At 36.9% G+C, this 18,420-nt stretch overlaps 1 protein-coding gene across 9 annotated transcripts in view; it reads right to left on the reverse strand.

Annotated features, from left to right (window-relative positions):
* The window catches only part of GCN2 (protein kinase family protein), a 389,262-nt gene that overhangs the window by 273,226 nt on the left and 97,616 nt on the right, over positions 1 to 18,420 (reverse strand). For all 9 annotated transcript variants that reach the window (XR_016364575.1, XR_016364573.1, XR_016364574.1 and 6 more), the window contains exon 11: positions 6,809 to 6,926. Coding sequence is in view for 6 of the 9 variants with exons in the window: in XM_089829969.1 (XP_089686095.1) it covers positions 6,809 to 6,926 (118 nt within the window). In the remaining 3 variants the exon portion in view is untranslated. The remainder of the gene's footprint in view (positions 1 to 6,808; positions 6,927 to 18,420) is intronic.

The raw sequence follows: 18,420 nt of genomic DNA on the forward strand, positions 1-18,420 counted from the left end.
AACTTAGTAAAAATAAAGAGCATTCAAGATTTACACTAAAATTCTTGAAAACTATAGAAATTTAACTAAAAACGCATAATACACTAAAAATTTAACAAAAAATGCATAATACACTATCATGCAAGAAAAAAAAATAAGCACTTACCTCTTGCAAATGAGTTGAGGAGTGTTGATATTGGCTCCTTAATGCTCCCAAAGCAATTGTGGGCTCCCCAAATGGCCTGCTAATCTCTTTGGTGCTCCTCCTTCTTCCCGGTTGGAAACCTATGGCTTTTCTTTTCTCTTCTTCTCTCTCACTTTTCCTCTCCTCTACTCATGCTTCACAAATAGAAGGCCCTTTAGGGTTATAACAAAGAGAATAGGTCAAAAACAAAGTGAATAAAACAAGTGATTTTTTTTAAAATTTCAACTTCCCTTTTTACATGCCGCGGCCGATTCATAGCCCATTTTTTAAGGCGATTTTGGCGATTTTTACATGAATCGCCTGAATCGGCGATTCAAGCGATTCATGGCCCAGAAATCGGCAATACCGATTCACGATTCAAAAAAAATCGCGCAAGATGAATCAGGTCGCGGAATCGCTGATTCAGGCGATTTTTGGGCGATTCTCGTTACTATGATTAGAAGTCAAATGTGAAATGAAGGGACAAGATACAAGAAATAAGTATAAAAGAACATATATGTTCAAATTTGTTTTTAATCTGATATGTATATATATAGAACAGAGTTAAGGTTGAATAGATATTATTAAATAATCAGATTTTCATCTGATACATATATAAATATTTATAAGGATACAAGGAAGAGCAAGAAGAAAAGTGAAAGATGCTTATCTGACTTCGAAATTAGAAGCTATATAGTGTCCATCATCAGTTGCAGGTAGCAATATCGCAAAGGTGGAAAAGAAGTTTGTGTGCAGTGGGTTGGTGCTCACGAGAACAAGCAGTGGGGGTCGATGCTTCCAGTAGGTCGGTGACTGCTAAGTGTGGGAGTTGGGAGCTTCCAATGAGTCGGTGCTCATAAACATAGATGTTGTAACCTCTAGTAGGTTGTAGCCTACAAATCATTGTAAAATATCAAATTTATCTATCAAAACCAATTATTTGTCATGATTTTCTCTTACATTCGGTTTCCATGTAAAATCTGTGTCATTGTGTTCATGTGCATAATTTTTTATTTCAGCATTTAAAGTTATTTGAAGTTATCTAGATAAAAGTTTTAATTGACAAAATTATTATTATACTGATTCACCCCCCACCCCCTCTCATTATAACCGTGTGCTCTTCACTACTAGTTCCATTTCCAATGTTACTAAGATTACTTTGAGCACAATTGTATGCTCTCATGTTTTCATGCTTCCCCTACTTTGTGCTGTTGATTTCTACTACAATCTAATTTTCATCTTGTAGAAGTTTGTATACTTTTTCAAAAGCTTTCCTTAATAATCCTAATGTTTTTCTTGTTTTAAGAAAATGGGAAGCTTTTTTTGTTGACAATGGATTTCCCATGAGCATGGGTGCTCTTGAATCCCTTATATGGTTTCGTACTCCACCTTCAATTCTTTTATCATTCAAATATGTCATTTTGAAGAGCACATACCATTCTCAATCCATTATCACTATTCGCATCAAACTTCCATGGTTCTCTATTGTTATTTTACTAAGCAAAGATATTTTATGTTCACTATCTTTGTCCATTGCCAAATTATAGGCTTAAAAATACGAAGTGGGTGGTACTACCTTCACCTTTTATCTTAATGTCTTATGTAGGCCTTAAATGAAACACTACTTTTTCAGACTATCTATGAGTTCCATTTCCAATTTTACCAAGATTTCTTTAACCACAATTTTATGCTCTCATGTTTTCATGCTTCCCCTACTTTGTGCTGTACTTCCCACTACAATCTCAGTTTCATCTTTTAGAAGTTTGAATACTTTTTATAAATCTTTCCTTAACAATCCCAATGATTTTCTCATTTTAAACTTGCGTAACTGAATTCCGTTTACGCTTTTGATTTTCCATGCTATAATGTTTCTATGATTAGACATATTTATAATATAAATAATACAGAAAAGGGCTGAAGGCTATGTAATGTCCCCTTTTTGGGACATTACAATTATTGAAGTCTTATTTTATATAATGTTAAAATTGACTATGAGACGTAGACTCAAATTATTAAAAGGTCCATTTAATGTTATAAAGAGGGCAAAAGGTCAAGGAGGAATAAGACGAAATGCCAGAGGGAAGTTGAAAAGTCACAAGGGAATAGGACGAAAGCCAGAGAGGAGTTGAAGAGTCTTAGTTTGTGTAATAGAAGGGGAAAGAGGCTCATTGCTAGGCATGCATGTTTTATGATTCATTTCCAGTTTTCTCTCTTGTGAGATTTTTTTAGAAAGCTTCAGCGTTCAGCTAGTTTGAGGACATAGCCCCTCGTGCCGACCGACAGTGGACACAAACTCATTGTCCAAGGAGACATCAATTCAGGTGTTTCACATGCGCTTACAAGTTCTTTATTCTAGTATTCCAATCTGACTGTTAATCTGTGTTTAAGATTGGATTCGTTAGTGTTGGTTATTGTATTGTTATTGTATAATGCAATAATGTATATTAAGAAGTTAAAAGAGTTTGTTGGGTTTAATATTATTGGTTTGTACGCATTGTTATAATCTTCAACCCCCAATGCTTAGTCAAGAATGTGTCCCCTATAGCAATTATATTTTATTATAATCATATTCTCTTATTTATTTAATGATGTTTATTCTTTAATGTTATTATAATAATAATACTTATATCTAATTATGTTCTCTTGTTTACTACTAGAACTAATAAATTATATTACAACTTATTATTTAATTGATTCAATTTTTTTTTTGTATTTTTTTTTTTTTTTCTTATTAAATTGTACTAGCAAAATACGGGACGTGGCAGTATCTTTCAAGCATCACAAAGGACCCGGATAGTAATTTGTACAAAGAAATATGGACAACAAATCTTTCAAAATCTTCACTTTCACTTGGGCTCCCATTTAGGGAATAAAGATCTCTTCGGCAGCGTATATTACAGGAACAAAAAATTCAGGGCTGGGATAACATCATGATAAACATTATGAAGCAACAACCACAGCTAGCCTAGAATTTTGAACTTGATATAAGACAAGAAATACTTGATATTTATAGAGAATATAAAGCTCTTCCTACTCGAATTCAAAATTATTTATCATTTAGTGATTATGTGGATTTTCATCTAGATCAACAAAATAAGATGGGTAGGGCAAAAAGAAAGTACTTGGAAGTGGTTCAGGATCTTGCAAGGGTCCAGGGCAAAAATGTGTATGAGGAATTTCTAGAAAATCATGATCAACGAATAGAGGTTCTTGAAAAAAAAGAGTAGTCAACTACCATTGATTTACAACCTTCTAGCGATTGTGTAGAAGATGTTACCCAAGGTATAAGTTTTTATGTCGGTGAATTGGAGGTTAGTGTTGACAATCAGGTGGATGAGGACAGTCGCACACGAGGTAATAATAGATTGGAATTTTTGTGTGATGAACCATATATTACCTACACCAATGATAGAAATTCAGAGGAATAATACAAGCTGACACTACAAGACGATGAGTTGTATCAACATGATAATGAAATGCATACATTTAGAAACTAGCTGAAGGTTAACGAAGAAATGGTTGTGGCATCTTCGGTACGTTATGACAACACTGATAAGATGGTCAAGGATCTCTACAGGAAGGTTCAATAGGGAGTGGAAGAAGAATGTCTTGCTCTGATTTGCAAGTGATCAAAACAGCTCTTGAAACTATGAAATCAGAAAATTTGTATTTTTTTTCCGATAGGGATAACGTTCTTAAGGCTGTTGAAACACATGTTGATCAACTCAATAAAGAGAGGAATGAGATTAAGGAGCTCAATAGAGAGCTTAAGGAAGCACAGGAGGCACTAAATGATACTTCGATTTCCCTTCAGAAAGCAAAAAATCAGATTATGATCACAAATCACTCTCAGGAGTAGGAGGATAAAGAGAGGCAGGAATTTTTCCTAGAGGTAATTGATGAACTTATAACATTCAACAGACCTATGCTTTGGAGAATTGCCCCAAGCGATCTAGTACCAAAGTGTCAGATCACTTTCAGCTTATCGATAACCCCGTGTTTGAAGTTGATGCTGATTGGATTTCCGATAACCCCCTATTTGAGGTAAACAAGGACTCTCATTTTGATTATGATAAAAGAGATGATTCTATTCAGGATATGGAATCCTGATATGATTCCTAGCAAGAAATATGGGTCATGGGATGGAAGTGATGATTTGACTACGGTTCTGCATCAAAGGATCAGTCCACATTGGGTTCCTGATTTCACAACATACAAGAGTTGGTTGGATTATTTACATCAGCCTTTGGATAGTGTTTGGTGTAGTTTTGAGGAGAGTTATGTGTTGATCATAGGGAATGCTCTTTCAGCTTCATTCTTATTCATAGTACCTATGTACTCGAAGATTCTCCAGATTGAAGATGACAGTTTGGTATTTGTTGCGCTTAGGGTGTTACACTCTATTTTTGAGCAACTTGTTTACTACATCATCTATTTAGGTCAAGTTGTCATCATCTACTGGGTTATGCATAGTTCACTGATACATTTCTATCTTATCATATCGACTGGTTATGACAACAGGGTTTGGGATCCAGGTGTTGACCATATGTATTTATGCCTTGTTGAGGACCTTGTTGTAATTCTTCTCAATTTGAGGTTGGATTCAATAGTATCAGTGATGATCAGAGTTGTTCAGTTTACAGGTGCAGAGTTTTTTCAGAGTGTTATGAGATCCAAGGATTCAGATGAGAGATAGATTGCAAAGTGACATCTTGCTTCGCAGTGTGGCCGGAATTGTTTTCAGTTTGGACTACAAGGCTACCTACAGACTCATATGAGATCCTAGTACTGATTGCTTGTCCTCAAGCAATTTTAAGGAGGGGAGATTTGTAATGTCCCCTTTTTGGGACATTAGAATTATTGAAGTCTTATTTTATATAATGTTAAAATTGACTGAGACATAGACTCAAATTATTAAATGGTCAATTTAATGTTATAAAGAGGGCAAAAGGTCAAGAAGGAATAAGACGAAATGCCAAAGGGAAGTTTAAGAGTCACGAGGGAATAGGACGAAAGCCAGAGGTGAGTCGAAGAGTCTTAGGTTGTGTATTAAAAGGGAAAAGAAGCTCATTGTTGGGTATGCTTGTTTTATGATTCATTTCCAATCTTCTCTCTTGTCAGAATTTTTTAGAAAGCTTCAGCTTTCAGCTAGTTTGAGGACGTAGATCCTCGTGCTAGAAGATAGTGGACGCAAACTCATTGTCTGGGGAGACATCAGTTCAAATGTTTTACATGCGCTTACAAGTTCTTATTCTAGTATTCCAATCTAACTATTAATCTGTATTTAAGAGTGGATTCGTTAGTGCTGGTTATTGTATTGCTGTTGTATAATGCAATAACGTATTTTAAGAAGTTAAAGAGTTTGCTAGGTTTAATATTATTGGTTTGTACACATTGTTATATGCTTGAATTCCTGAGCATTATTTTGAAAGACATGTTTATATCTGCTGGAAGATCTGTTGTTTATCTATTACTGTTCATAGTACATCTACCTATGGTTTAAGTTCTAAATATTGGATTTGAGGAAATAACTGGATATACAACTATTGGGGGATGTTCTCTAGTATTTATATTACCAGCTTTTACTATGCAACTTCCAAATGTGTGTTCTGAATGTTATCTGGGAAAGATATCAGCAAATATCCGGTTAGGAATATTTCAGGCTAAAAAGTAGAAAACAAAATAGAAACTAGATTTATAGCTGTCACATCTAGTTTGAACAAGAATCGCTCTCCTTTACAGTCCTATATTGACAGCATTATACTACATAGTTCATCTCCTGAATGGTCCCATGGGATACGTGATATTGCTTCTTATTTCAAGCATTATAATCACACTTATCATGCACCATTCAGGGAGAATAGAACAGAAAATGTTGTCACTTATTGTTTCCATTGAATATGACACTAGCAATGGTGCTGCCACATGCCACGCTCATTAAATTTGCATTGCATGGTAAGTTATAATTTATAGCTTGTAGGTCAAATAAATAGATCTTTCTACTAGCTAGTTTGTAAGTTACTTTATGCCACTTTTAGTCCAACATGAATCGTTCACTAATAATTTAATGTCAACACCTAAGAGGTATGATCTTCATCTAAAACAATCTTTATTTTTTGCTGATGATACCTAACCATATGAAAAACTCCCTATAAAACTGGAACACCCTCACTTTATCACCTACCTTTCTCGTTGACTAATATGTCTCCATCTACCCATTTTGATTTAGCCCCAAAACCATTTTATAAGTTTTTATGACAAATAATTTTATTTAATGTGCTGCTAGAGTTCCTTTAGCACACTTGATTTTTTGTCTTTATCAGTTTCATCAACCTGCTTTGATCATTTAGAAAATAAAAGATAAAAATGTAAAAACATCCTTGCTTTCTAATTTATACCACCCTGCTCAATAAGCGTATTCTAAAGCAACAGCTTTGTAAGTTTAAAAGGCAAAGCCATTCACAGCTACACATCTATCTAGATCTAAAAAAATCAAGACCTTAGAAACCACCCCAAAACGAACTGTATGATTCTAAACAAAACATACATGACAATGAAGATTTTCATTACTTATGTATCTATCCATGACATCATAAAGTTTCTAAAATTATGCATAAGACCATAAGGTGAGCTGATTCTTCCCACCTCAAAATTTTGTGGTTGACTGATAAACTTTTATCCCTCAGTCGTATCTTTTTCATCGCATAGTGACGACCATCTAATTTATTTTTGCATAGCACAACATGACCAAACCCACCTCTACCTGCAAATATGAAAAAATAATATATTAGAGTTTGCGTATTCCATTCAAATCCAAACAAGGATTTATTTATATTCGAAGTGTAAAAAGTATACAAGGAATCAAATCAAAAGAAGTTATCAAGATAGGTACAAAGAGCATAAATGGACGTGGAGGATAAGACTTCATTAGTGTTGCTGGTAGGAAATATAATAAAAGATTTAGAATTGACTCTTAAAACTATGCATGACATATGCTTGGTTGCTCTCAATTTGAATTAGAAAACAAGAAAAACAACCAAACACTTGATTAGGTTTTTTAACAAGAAGGATATCATAACAACACACAAAGGCCTTCAAATGCATCAACAAATACACCAAAATTCTCTTGCTTGGAAAGAGCATATTCAAACTAAGTGTACTTGAGCAGTAAGTAAAATGTTGAGTATGTTACTACAAAGGACCAGATTGCAAATATTTTCAAGAAACCTCTTATGAAAGAGACTGCTAAGAAAGAAATTGAGAGGGATGTCGCTCTCATCCATTCACTATGTTCTTCGAAGGAAGCTTGTGTTTGTGAAGAGCTATTAATTGCTGTATGATCCAGCTGCTTTCTGAAAATTATTTTGTACATGGTTGCCACCAATGGAAAAATGGGAGATTGTTGGATTACTGTTATTGATGTCAATTGACATCCTGGAACAGACTTGAAGAAGAGAAAAAATTAATATATATTCTAAAACCCAACAACAATTGAATTCATGAGAAGATAGCCAACTCCCTTATGTGGCCAACCTCATAAATAAAAGTTTTCATATTAATGCTAATGTTGGTCGACTTATAGTGTTACTTTTAGCGAGACTAAAAGATCTTAAAATAAATATGTTTTTCCATTTAGGGCCGACCTATTGGATCTACAAAACTTCATTCTTTTCATAAAATTGAACTTATCAATCAATGAACCACATCCATATCTTCGTTTATAGTAAAAAGATTAATAGCATTAATGCATAAACCAAACCACTCTAAAGACAAAGTCCATTAAGTCTCACTAGCAACCTCACTTGTTACAAATTAGGAGCACCAACTTCAATCCTGACTAGCAATACATAAGTCTCATTTACTACATTTAGGGCACCAACCCTAGCAGTACCAACCCCTTTACAAATTTAGGAGCACCAACTCCAATCAAAGAAACAAAAATCAAAACATATACAGAGTATTACATTCTTTCTCTACAAACCCCATGTCAATTTTCTACAGGTTTCTACAACTCTCCAGCTTTATACGAGTTCCTCTTTGGTGTACATACTAGTGTCAATAAGGCCATTTCCATTCCTTTCTACCAAAGCCATCAGAGGTCGTGCAAGCAATCCAGGTCAGAAAGCCAAGCTGGCCTAGGAAAGTTTATATGACCCAACGTCATGACATGTAGGTCACCAAGTTAGTGGGTCATGCCAGGACCCATCGGATTCGCAGTCTATGCTTATGAGTAGAAAGTGTTTATCCTTCCAACATACCCAAGTGTTATTACTACGTTGATCATGGATTCAAGGATATAGATGTTATCCAAGTTGCCTAGACACAATCTTCGGACTCTCTCAAAGTATACAGGTCCAAGTCTGTTTTAATAATATTTACAAAACTCTGACCCCTACCCTCTATTGGGATAAGATCCAAAGATTGTATTTATACAAGCTCCTCCTTGGTAACACCATACATTTTTACCATAGATCAAATAATGGTAACAATGAACATAATCATATTTAATAATTATGCATATAATAAATTTAGAAGGAAAAGTCCATAATATGAGAATTATTCCAACTCTCGATACTATTCCTACTTACAGATTTGAACTCAATACAATTCTTATAATAATATTATAGATTTTTGTTTCAAAATAATATTAGAAATTATATTATTTACTTAACGCATATTATACTTATTAATTAAAGTATAAGTTGTATCTTATAAATATCCATTCTAGGAATAAGTTTCATGTCTAATTATTAAAATTACTAACATCTTTCATACATACCTTAAATGTGTGATGCGAATACATATATGTAAGTTTAGTGTTGTGGCTCACAGATTGTGTACGGACCTAGTGGAATTACATCTACCTCCCCGCGGTGGTCCACGTGGGTGACAGATATAAGGCGAGTGTTTTATTAATTAAATTATTAGCCACCTTCAATGGAAATACCCGTTTTAAAATGTATTCAAAGTATTTTGGTTTATATCCATTGTTGGCGGTAATGGATTGCATATCTGGTCTCCACCTTATATGCAGCAGTGTTTACAAATCAAAATATATTTCATTTAACTTGATGTGAATGGGTCTAGTCACTACTGTCACCCTTTTCAATTTACAGGTTTTGGTCTTTTTTGGCCTTTTTGCCCATGGATCCAAGGTATATATATATATATATATATATATACATATACATATACATATGTATTAGTGTTGCAACGTGTCACTTGAGTGGAGGCGCCGCTTATTAGTTTTATATATATATATTAGTGTCGTAATGTGTCACTAGGATGGAGAAGCCGCTTATATATAGTGTTGCAACATGTCACTTGGGTGGAGGCACCGCTTATTAGTTAGTATGGCAGCCCATAATGTTATTTTTACTAATTAATAGTAAGTGATGAGCAATTTAGTTATAGGTTTATGTTTAGCTATTTGGTATTTATTTATATAGCTTAGATTTGATAGTTATTTTTACTTCTAATAACAATTATAATATTGTATATTGATTAACTATATATTATAGTTATTAAATATTCTTCTACTCAACTGAACAATTAATTATATAATTATATTTTAAGTGATTATATATGTATTAAACATATATATATATATATATATAGTTAAATTGATCATATATTCATATGGGGTCATGACACTTGTAGACATGATAAAAAGATCAATCCCACAATAGTGAAAAGGCATTTAACAAGACGAGCACCTCATGACAATACAGTTGTACCTTGGATATCAACCTTCAAAGATTTATTTTTGTTGGAATACAATATATATGCTCCAACATAAACAGCTGCCATTAGGAATACAGTTTTCTGCTGAACATCTCCAGTTCGCTGTCAATAACTCTAGTTAGATGTCACTAATTTCCAGTTTGTTATCAATTGTTTTAGTGAGCTGTGAACTGAATTAACTGTTTTACAGGAAGATCTTTGAGTCTTCAGCAATTATAAATTTGAAATCTATTTATGAATAAATCAATCAAATAATTGTTGTTAAGTTTGTTCTTCATTTTTCAATTTGCTACCAGAGCCATTGTGCTCCTGTGTTTCTGATTTCTATCTGAACATTATTCATGTGCTGCATATGTGATGTTTTGGGCTCAATTTTAGCCAAATGACAATAGTTGCTAATTGATGCTAAGAAGAAATATCATCTTCCTTAGTTGCTTGTAGTGGACCAAACTTATGCGGAGAAGAATTTTCTCAGAAAAATCATCTTCAAGAAAAAAATACAATGCACAAATTTAGAATTTTCAAGAAATAGACTTGTTTTTGTTTATACAAATGTTTGGGAACATTTGATGTCATGAATTTCATGGCTTTTCTATACATTTGACAATATTTATAATTCTATATATCTATGTTTTCTATTTCGTTCAACTAAAATTTTCATTTGTACTTAGGTGATGTCATGTCCCCAATTTTCTGGTGACAGTTTGATTTAATTAATTTAATTAATCTGGTTGTCCAAGGATGACTAATTAATTATTTTAATTAAATAAATAATATTAAAAGATAACCTTGTATTTAATAAAGTGACTTGGAAAATATTTAATAAAGTCACTTGAGGGATAAGATCAAAAAGGTTCTAGAAGTCTCTGGAGAGGATGGAGGGAAAAGAATAAATAGGCACCCCGAGGCTCCATTCGAATGAAGGCAGTTGATTATCTCTCTTTGATTTTTCAGATTGTGATTCAATCACAGGTGCATTGTGGAACCTAGGGTTTTCGCAATTGTCACAGTTGGCCATTGAGAACGATAACTCTCAATAGGTACGCAATTTTGAGGGTGTGAAATATCATCCGAATTATTGCAGATTGGAGGTGACATTCAGTCATTTCATCAGGGCGTTTATGCGTGGCTTAGGGTCAATTTGAATAATACTTTTTATTGCAGTCGTGTAATAGTGAAGAATTCCGGTTAAAGGCAACAGCCGAATAGGAGTAATTTGAGTTAATATCCAGCTGCGACAGGAGGGCAAATTCAATTTGGTAGATCCACATACATCCCTATCAAAGATTCGCGAGCTGTAGGCACAGCCATTGAGCGTATCTCACCACAAGCGAAGAGCATTCGGATCAACATCGAATCTGAAAAGTGGCAGATACAACGCATTTCGTGGGTCTGTACATCCTCAGCCGAAAGCGGCCATAGGAGTCAAAGAATCAAAGGGCAGAATCACGGGAGGGGAAACCTATTGAAGGATTTCAGATCTGGTCATTCTTCCGCAAGCCCTCGAAATGGAGATTTTGGGCAAAGAGTTATAAACTCGAACTTGGATTCCAGTTGGAAGATTGGCGATTTCTACCAACAAATTAGAAACGCTATATTAAACCGTTACCTCCGGCTGAAGGCAATCTCCGTTTGGCATCGGACAAAGGGTTTGACCCAGACAAGGGAGTTAATCTGTCAAGATCATTAGAGGGCCGGTGAGTATCGAAAGACGAAGCGTCTGCAAGTGCCAAAACTGACTTACAGCCTAAGATTGGAGAAGAGCACGCGGTATTCTTGGCAGGGGATAGCGAATAGGAGCATATGCAGAGGAGCCATAAATAACAAGCATTACACCCTGTCCTCCGTAGATTCATGAGGGACCAAAAGAGGTGTCGACGGATAAAGCTTGAAAGTTTCTTTCACTATTACCTTCAAATACTTGAGCTTTGGTAGGTCGGATTCCTCCATCAGTCGGTTCCGTCCAACATGTATATCAATCTCTTGTTGGGCTTTGCGCAAAATATCGAGGTGTTGTATTAGAGCTGACAGGGCCCACTCGATCGTGGCGGAAGATGAATCAGAACCTGCGATTATGATGCTCTACAAAACAAACATATAAATCTTTGTGGTAACTGCTTCAAAGCCTCTATTTCGATCAGATCATCTATTTTGGGCGAACAGTGTCATATATAGATCATCTATTTATGGCCATTCCAGGTTCTAGTTATTGCTGACGTTATATATATGAATTGGTAATTCATTATCTTCAACTGGTTGTGATTGGATTTTTCCCTAATGGTATTAATCATTGCATTTTGATTCATCCACCTATCTGGTACATTGCTTAAATTATCAAATTTATGTGTATGCTGAGTATTCAATAAAAATCATCAGTACAGTATTGTTTTTTAGTAGCCAATGCAGCAAGCTGTTTTGCAAACCATTTGACGAATTGCCACAGTACATTGTTGGAATTTAGTGACCTTTATAGCTAGGGTCATCTCAGTGGTATCAGAGCTCGACTGCTAATTGTTTGACGAAATGTCGAACCTTTGAAGTTTTAAGTTTTGGGTGTAAAAAGGAGCAATAATCCTGTCAGGGTTATTTCAGTGGTATCAGAGCGGTTTTCTTGCCATCCTGTGGGGTGAGAACCGAATTACATGAGTGATCAGCACTCTACTTCAACCAAGATGGACAGGTACAACACAAAGTCTCCAAGGACACAATCTCGGACAAGTAATAGACGCAGTATTCATAGTCGGAATTGTGGAAAGGAGGACTATTTAGACATTCAGGATGAGCTCAGAAAAATCAAACATAACATGTCTGAACTGTTGGTTAAACACCACCGTATGCTTGACAGGCTGTCCGTCCCAGCTAAGGTGAGTAAATCAACTGGATTTCGTTTTGGCAAATCTTCTCACGAAGCGTTGACAGATACAATGAGAGATGTTACTAGGAACCTTAATGAGGAGTTCGAGAAACAAGTGTGCAACCGATCAGAGGTTTCAGTTCGGTCACAGGAAGAAGTGGTGAAGGATATTACGCTGATGGATAGTAACTGTCAACTTGACACTCAAGTTGAGACAGTTGAATACGAGTTTCCCAAAGGTGATGTCTCATGTACTCAGGGAAGTTTGGTTCCGACAAGCAATGATTTCAGTGAAGTGAGTTCAGATGATGATGAAGATGTCATTATGCATGATGAGGAGATACCTGGTGAAAATGAGCAAACATCGAGCATTTATGATTTTGCTGACAGAGAGTACCAGGCTCAGTTAGATGCTTCATCACATGAGGATGAGAATGGCAGTACTTCACATGATTTGTCCAGCCAGCTGAAGGTAAGCAAAGATAGTATTGTGGCTTCTTTATCTCATCCTGACAGGACGCGGGAGATGTTAGAAGAACACATCCAGATGATTCAGTTACGAGGAAGATATAAGGGAGTTCAGGCAAATTCTTCCTGCTGTGACTTACATGCAATTGGTGAAGGAATGGGGACGACGAAGCTGAGCTATTTACATCTTCTATCAGATCGTGACCATCTTTTAAGCCTTGCCAAAGACTATTCAGATGCCTTGAGGAGGAAGGAGGAGGAAATTGCCAAGCTTTCTTGTGAGCTTGAGGACACTCGAGCAACTTTGGCTTTACAGGACTGGGAGAAACATGGAAATAAGCATGGCATGGAGCTGAGCTTAAGTTCATCTTGCACTCAGTTTTTGACGGAAGAGGGATCATGTGAGGTTGCTGATAATGCTACGAGTTCATCTTGCTTTCACATCCAGGATACAAGGACAATGGCAGACAGGTATGTGAAGTTAGCTGGTATTGGTCACATTACTCAGGTAAGTAGTTTGCTTGAGTTACCAATTGTTTCTTGCATATGGATTCGGGAATGTTTCAGCAGCATTTGGGATTCAGTCAACCGAAGATCTTTAGCACTTTATGATAGCCATGATTGTTTGAGTACTATCATGGATTTGATTAGCAGAATATACGGTGTTATCTTTCCTTGTGCCAGCAGAACATCCGATGTTGGTATTAGTTTTTATGCACCGTTGTTGGGTTTGGTTCATATTTCCAGTCGACCATTCTTGTTGGAAGGTGTTGAAGATTTTTCAGCATGTACAGATGAGTCCCAGGATCGCTTGGGTCTTGATGACATCTGGGAGAATGAAGTGAACAGTTTTGAAGATTCAGCTTCCTTGACAGTTTCTTTAGGTACAGAAGAGCTTGATAGCAGAACTACAGATTTTGACACTCTGGATGTTGATATGAGTTTTGAAGTTGATTCGCAAAATATGGATGGTAATAATCCAGAGACCAGTATCTCTGAAGATACTCCTTTAGACAATGCGTTAGAGGGAGTTTATAGAAGACAGTTCAGCCAGAGCCATCATGTGGTTAGCCAGTTGAAAGTTAGTGAGCGAGACATTGCTATCGCTTGTGAGCATTTTGATACTGCTCGTCAGTTGTTGACTGTTACTGGTTGGGGTTCTTCTATGACAGATGAGTCCAGCGGTGGTTACTTTTCTTTGGCAGAGATTCATGCCTTGCGTGAAGCTGTTCGGATTTTGAAGCAGGATTATTTACGATTGGTAGCCGACCGTGATCACTTGGTTGAGTGGGGAAGTATAGCCTATGAGGCACTCTTGGATCGTGAAGAGGAGGTGAGTGAGCTTTCCCAAGAGCTCATAGCGACTTCTGAGGCTTTAGAAGACACACGGCAGGATCTACAAAAGTCGCAGTTTCAGTTGAAGGAGGTGACCGTGGAGTTGGAGCATTTGCAGTCAAAACCGGCCCCAGCACCAGTTCATTTGACTACTGAGGTGGATGGTGGTGAGTACACTTCCGCAGTTACTACTAAGGAGCATATTGTTAAGGCCGACACATATATTCAGGATTTGGTAGTAGCTGGTTCTAATGAGTTCGGGATACCGGTAGAGTCAAGTCCCCAGATTGATTCTACTCAGATAGTTGATAGTGTGGTACAGTTGAGTACGCCACCCTTACAGGAGGACCCGTTGTGGTGTAAAGGGGAGTATGTTTATGTTTCCTCATATAATTTTTACTGCACTGAACCGTTCATGGAGTATTTGATGGATAGTGCATGTGTTCATTTGGACCCGTATAAAGTGACAGAAGGTGTTCTCATCCATGATACTAGTGTTATTTGCAGATTGGTTGAAAAGATTATAGGGGTCCTTTCTACTATGCTACCTCACAGGGATCTCGAGGAGGGGTTTGTTGAGCAGAATGCACGGGATCCTATCCAGCCTACAGTCACTCGGAGTCAGAGATTGGAGCCATATATTGATTACCAGTTCAGTGATGATGAGCTAGCAACAGAATTTGGAGGTTCTTACCGGCATTATACGGTAGGGTACGCTCATCATTTCTCTTTTGACATAGAGATAGAAGATTTTATTTCACGCGGATGTAGATTGGCTCCAGTTTCTTACCATCCATTAGGGGATAGATTGGCCCTTACTTTCGAAAAAAGAAGTGGTAGTAGCAAGTTATTCAGCCTGCAGCATCAACACACTCGGAGCAGTTTTTCAGAGATTGAATTTGATGGCAGTAATTCAGGTACCTATAGCTGTTGTCCTATCTACAGTGCAGTTGGGTGCAAGTGTCATTCTAACAGGGGCTTGAGTTTTGATAAAGTTGATGTTTCAGTTGGCTTGAGTTCCGCAGAATGGTTTCTTCTACTGACATCTACAGTTGGTTTTCAGATGATTTCATCAGAAGTGTCAGTTGTTTGGATGTTGAGTACAGTTTCTCAGCTACTGGTATTGATGATTTCTCCACGGGAGTATGATGAGGATTGGGATGATACACAGATTTACATTTGGGACCCAGGCATACTGATTGGTTCATGGTTCAGCCATTGCTTGGGGACAAGCAATTTCAGGAAGGGCGGACTGTCATGTCCCCAATTTTCTGGTGACAGTTCGATTTAATTAATTTAATTAATCTGGTTGTCCAAGGACGACTAATTAATTATTTTAATTAAATAAATAATATTAAAAGATAACCTTGTATTTAATAAAGTGACTTGGAAAATATTTAATAAAGTCACTTGAGGGATAAGATCAAAAAGGTTCTAGAAGTCTCTGGAGAGGATGGAGGGAAAAGAATAAATAGGCACTCCGGGGCTCCATTCGAATGAAGGCAGTTGATTATCTCTCTTTGATTTTTCAGATTGTGATTCAATCACAGGTGCATTGTGGAACCTAGGGTTTTCGCAATTGTCACAGTTGGCCATTGAGAACGATAACTCTCAATAGGTACGCAATTTTGAGGGTGTGAAATATCATCCGAATTATTGCAGATTGGAGGTGACATTCAGTCATTTCATCAGGGCGTTTATGCGTGGCTTAGGGTCAATTTGAATAATACTTTTTATTGCAGTCGTGTAATAGTGAAGAATTCCGGTTAAAGGCAACAGCCGAATAGGAGTAATTTGAGTTAATATCCAGCTGCGACAGGAGGGCAAATTCAATTTGGTAGATCCACATACATCCCTATCAAAGATTCGCGAGCTGTAGGCACAGCCATTGAGCGTATCTCACCACAAGCGGAGAGCATTCGGATCAACATCGAGTCTGAAAAGTGGCAGATACAACGCATTTCGTGGGTCTGTACATCCTCAACCGAAAGCGACCATAGGAGTCAAAGAATCAAAGGGCAGAATCACGGGAGGGGAAACCTATTGAAGGATTTCAGATCTGGTCATTCTTCCGCAAGCCCTCGAAACGGAGATTTTGGGCAAAGAGTTATAAACTCGAACTCGGATTCCAGTTGGAAGATTGGCGATTTCTACCAACAAATTAGAAACGCTATATTAAACTGTTACCTCCGGCTGAAGGCAATCTCCGTTTGGCATCGGACAAAGGGTTTGACCCAGACAAGGGAGTTAATCTGTCAAGATCATTAGAGCACGCGGTATTCTTGGCAGGGGATAGCGAATAGGAGCATATGCGGAGGAGCCATAAATAACAAGCATTACACCCTGTCCTCCGTAGATTCATGAGGGACCAAAAGAGGTGCCGACGGATAAAGCCTGAAAGTTTCTTTCACTATTACCTTCAAATACTTGAGCTTTGGTAGGTCGGATTCCTCCATCAGTCAGTTCCGTCCAACATGTATATCAATCTCTTGTTGGGCTTTGCGCAGAATATCGGAGTGTTGTATTAGAGCTGACAAGGCCCACTCGATCGTGGCGGAAGATGAATCAGAACCTGCGATTATGATGCTCTACAAAACAAACATATAAATCTTTGTGGTAACTGCTTCAAAGCCTCTATTTCGATCAAATCATCTATTTTGGGCGAACAGTGTCATATATAGATCATCTATTTATGGCCATTCCAGGTTCTAGTTATTGCTGACGTTATATATATGAATTGGTAATTCATTATCTTCAACTGGTTGTGATTGGATTTTTCCCTAATGGTATTAATCATTGCATTTTGATTCATCCACCTATCTGGTACATTGCTTAAATTATCACATTTATGTGTATGCTGAGTATTCAATAAAAATCATCAGTACAGTATTGTTTTTTAGTAGCCAATGCAGCAAGCTGTTTTGCAAACCATTTGACGAATTGCCACAGTACATTGTTGGAATTTAGTGACCTTTATAGCTAGGGTCATCTCAGTGGTATCAGAGCTCGACTGCTAATTGTTTGACGAAATGTCGAACCTTTGAAGTTTTAAGTTTTGGGTGTAAAAAGGAGCAATAATCCTGTCAGGGTTATTTCAGGTGATGGATGTATGTTTCTGTATACAATAAATTAGCTTCTATTTGATGATGTTTTAGTGTCTTTAAGCTTTATTCAGTAATGGGTGCTTGAAACAAGCTTAAAAATCTCAAAATTTCAAGGTTTTTTTTTCATTTTACCAAGTCATAGCCAGGTTACAAGTTGAGTCAGCCTTGCTCAGTCCAAGCCAAGTCCAAATCTATTAACTCTAACCAAAGGTGACTAGTCACTAGGGCCAATATGGGAATACTATGAAGAGCTGACTCTAATGCCTAGCCGAGTTCACTAGTGGAAAGTACAAGATACTTTCTTAAACACTTCCCTTAGCATTTCATGTATTTATTTGATAAAACACTTCTGAAAAGAGAGTGCTTGATGCAGCTTGGGAAAAAAGTAAATGGATACGAGTGTCTCTTATTACCCACCCTCACATGCATGAGGGTTGGTTGTTTTCATGACCATCCCTGCATTCTTTCTCAGTAACCTACCGACATGATCATTCTCGTGGAACTAGCAAGTTAACCATGGTTGTTCATGCATATTAGCTAGCTCAACACATGTCAAGGATTGACATGTCCTCTCATAAGCCACCAGTACCACAGATCAGAAGATATATTCCCTAATAACTTCAGAAAGAGCCAAGGCCATTGAGACAGAGCTCCAACAGATCAAACTGAAAAAGATCAAAGTTGGGAAACATTTAGACTATCAGGGGATGAAGAATAAAATCTAAAAGCCTTCAACTCGTGTTCATCACCTT

The sequence above is a fragment of the Cupressus sempervirens genome, chromosome 5 (genome assembly GCF_028749045.1).
Source record: "Cupressus sempervirens isolate cs-2001-9-10 chromosome 5, ASM2874904v1, whole genome shotgun sequence".
Classification (NCBI taxonomy): Eukaryota; Viridiplantae; Streptophyta; class Pinopsida; order Cupressales; family Cupressaceae; genus Cupressus; species Cupressus sempervirens.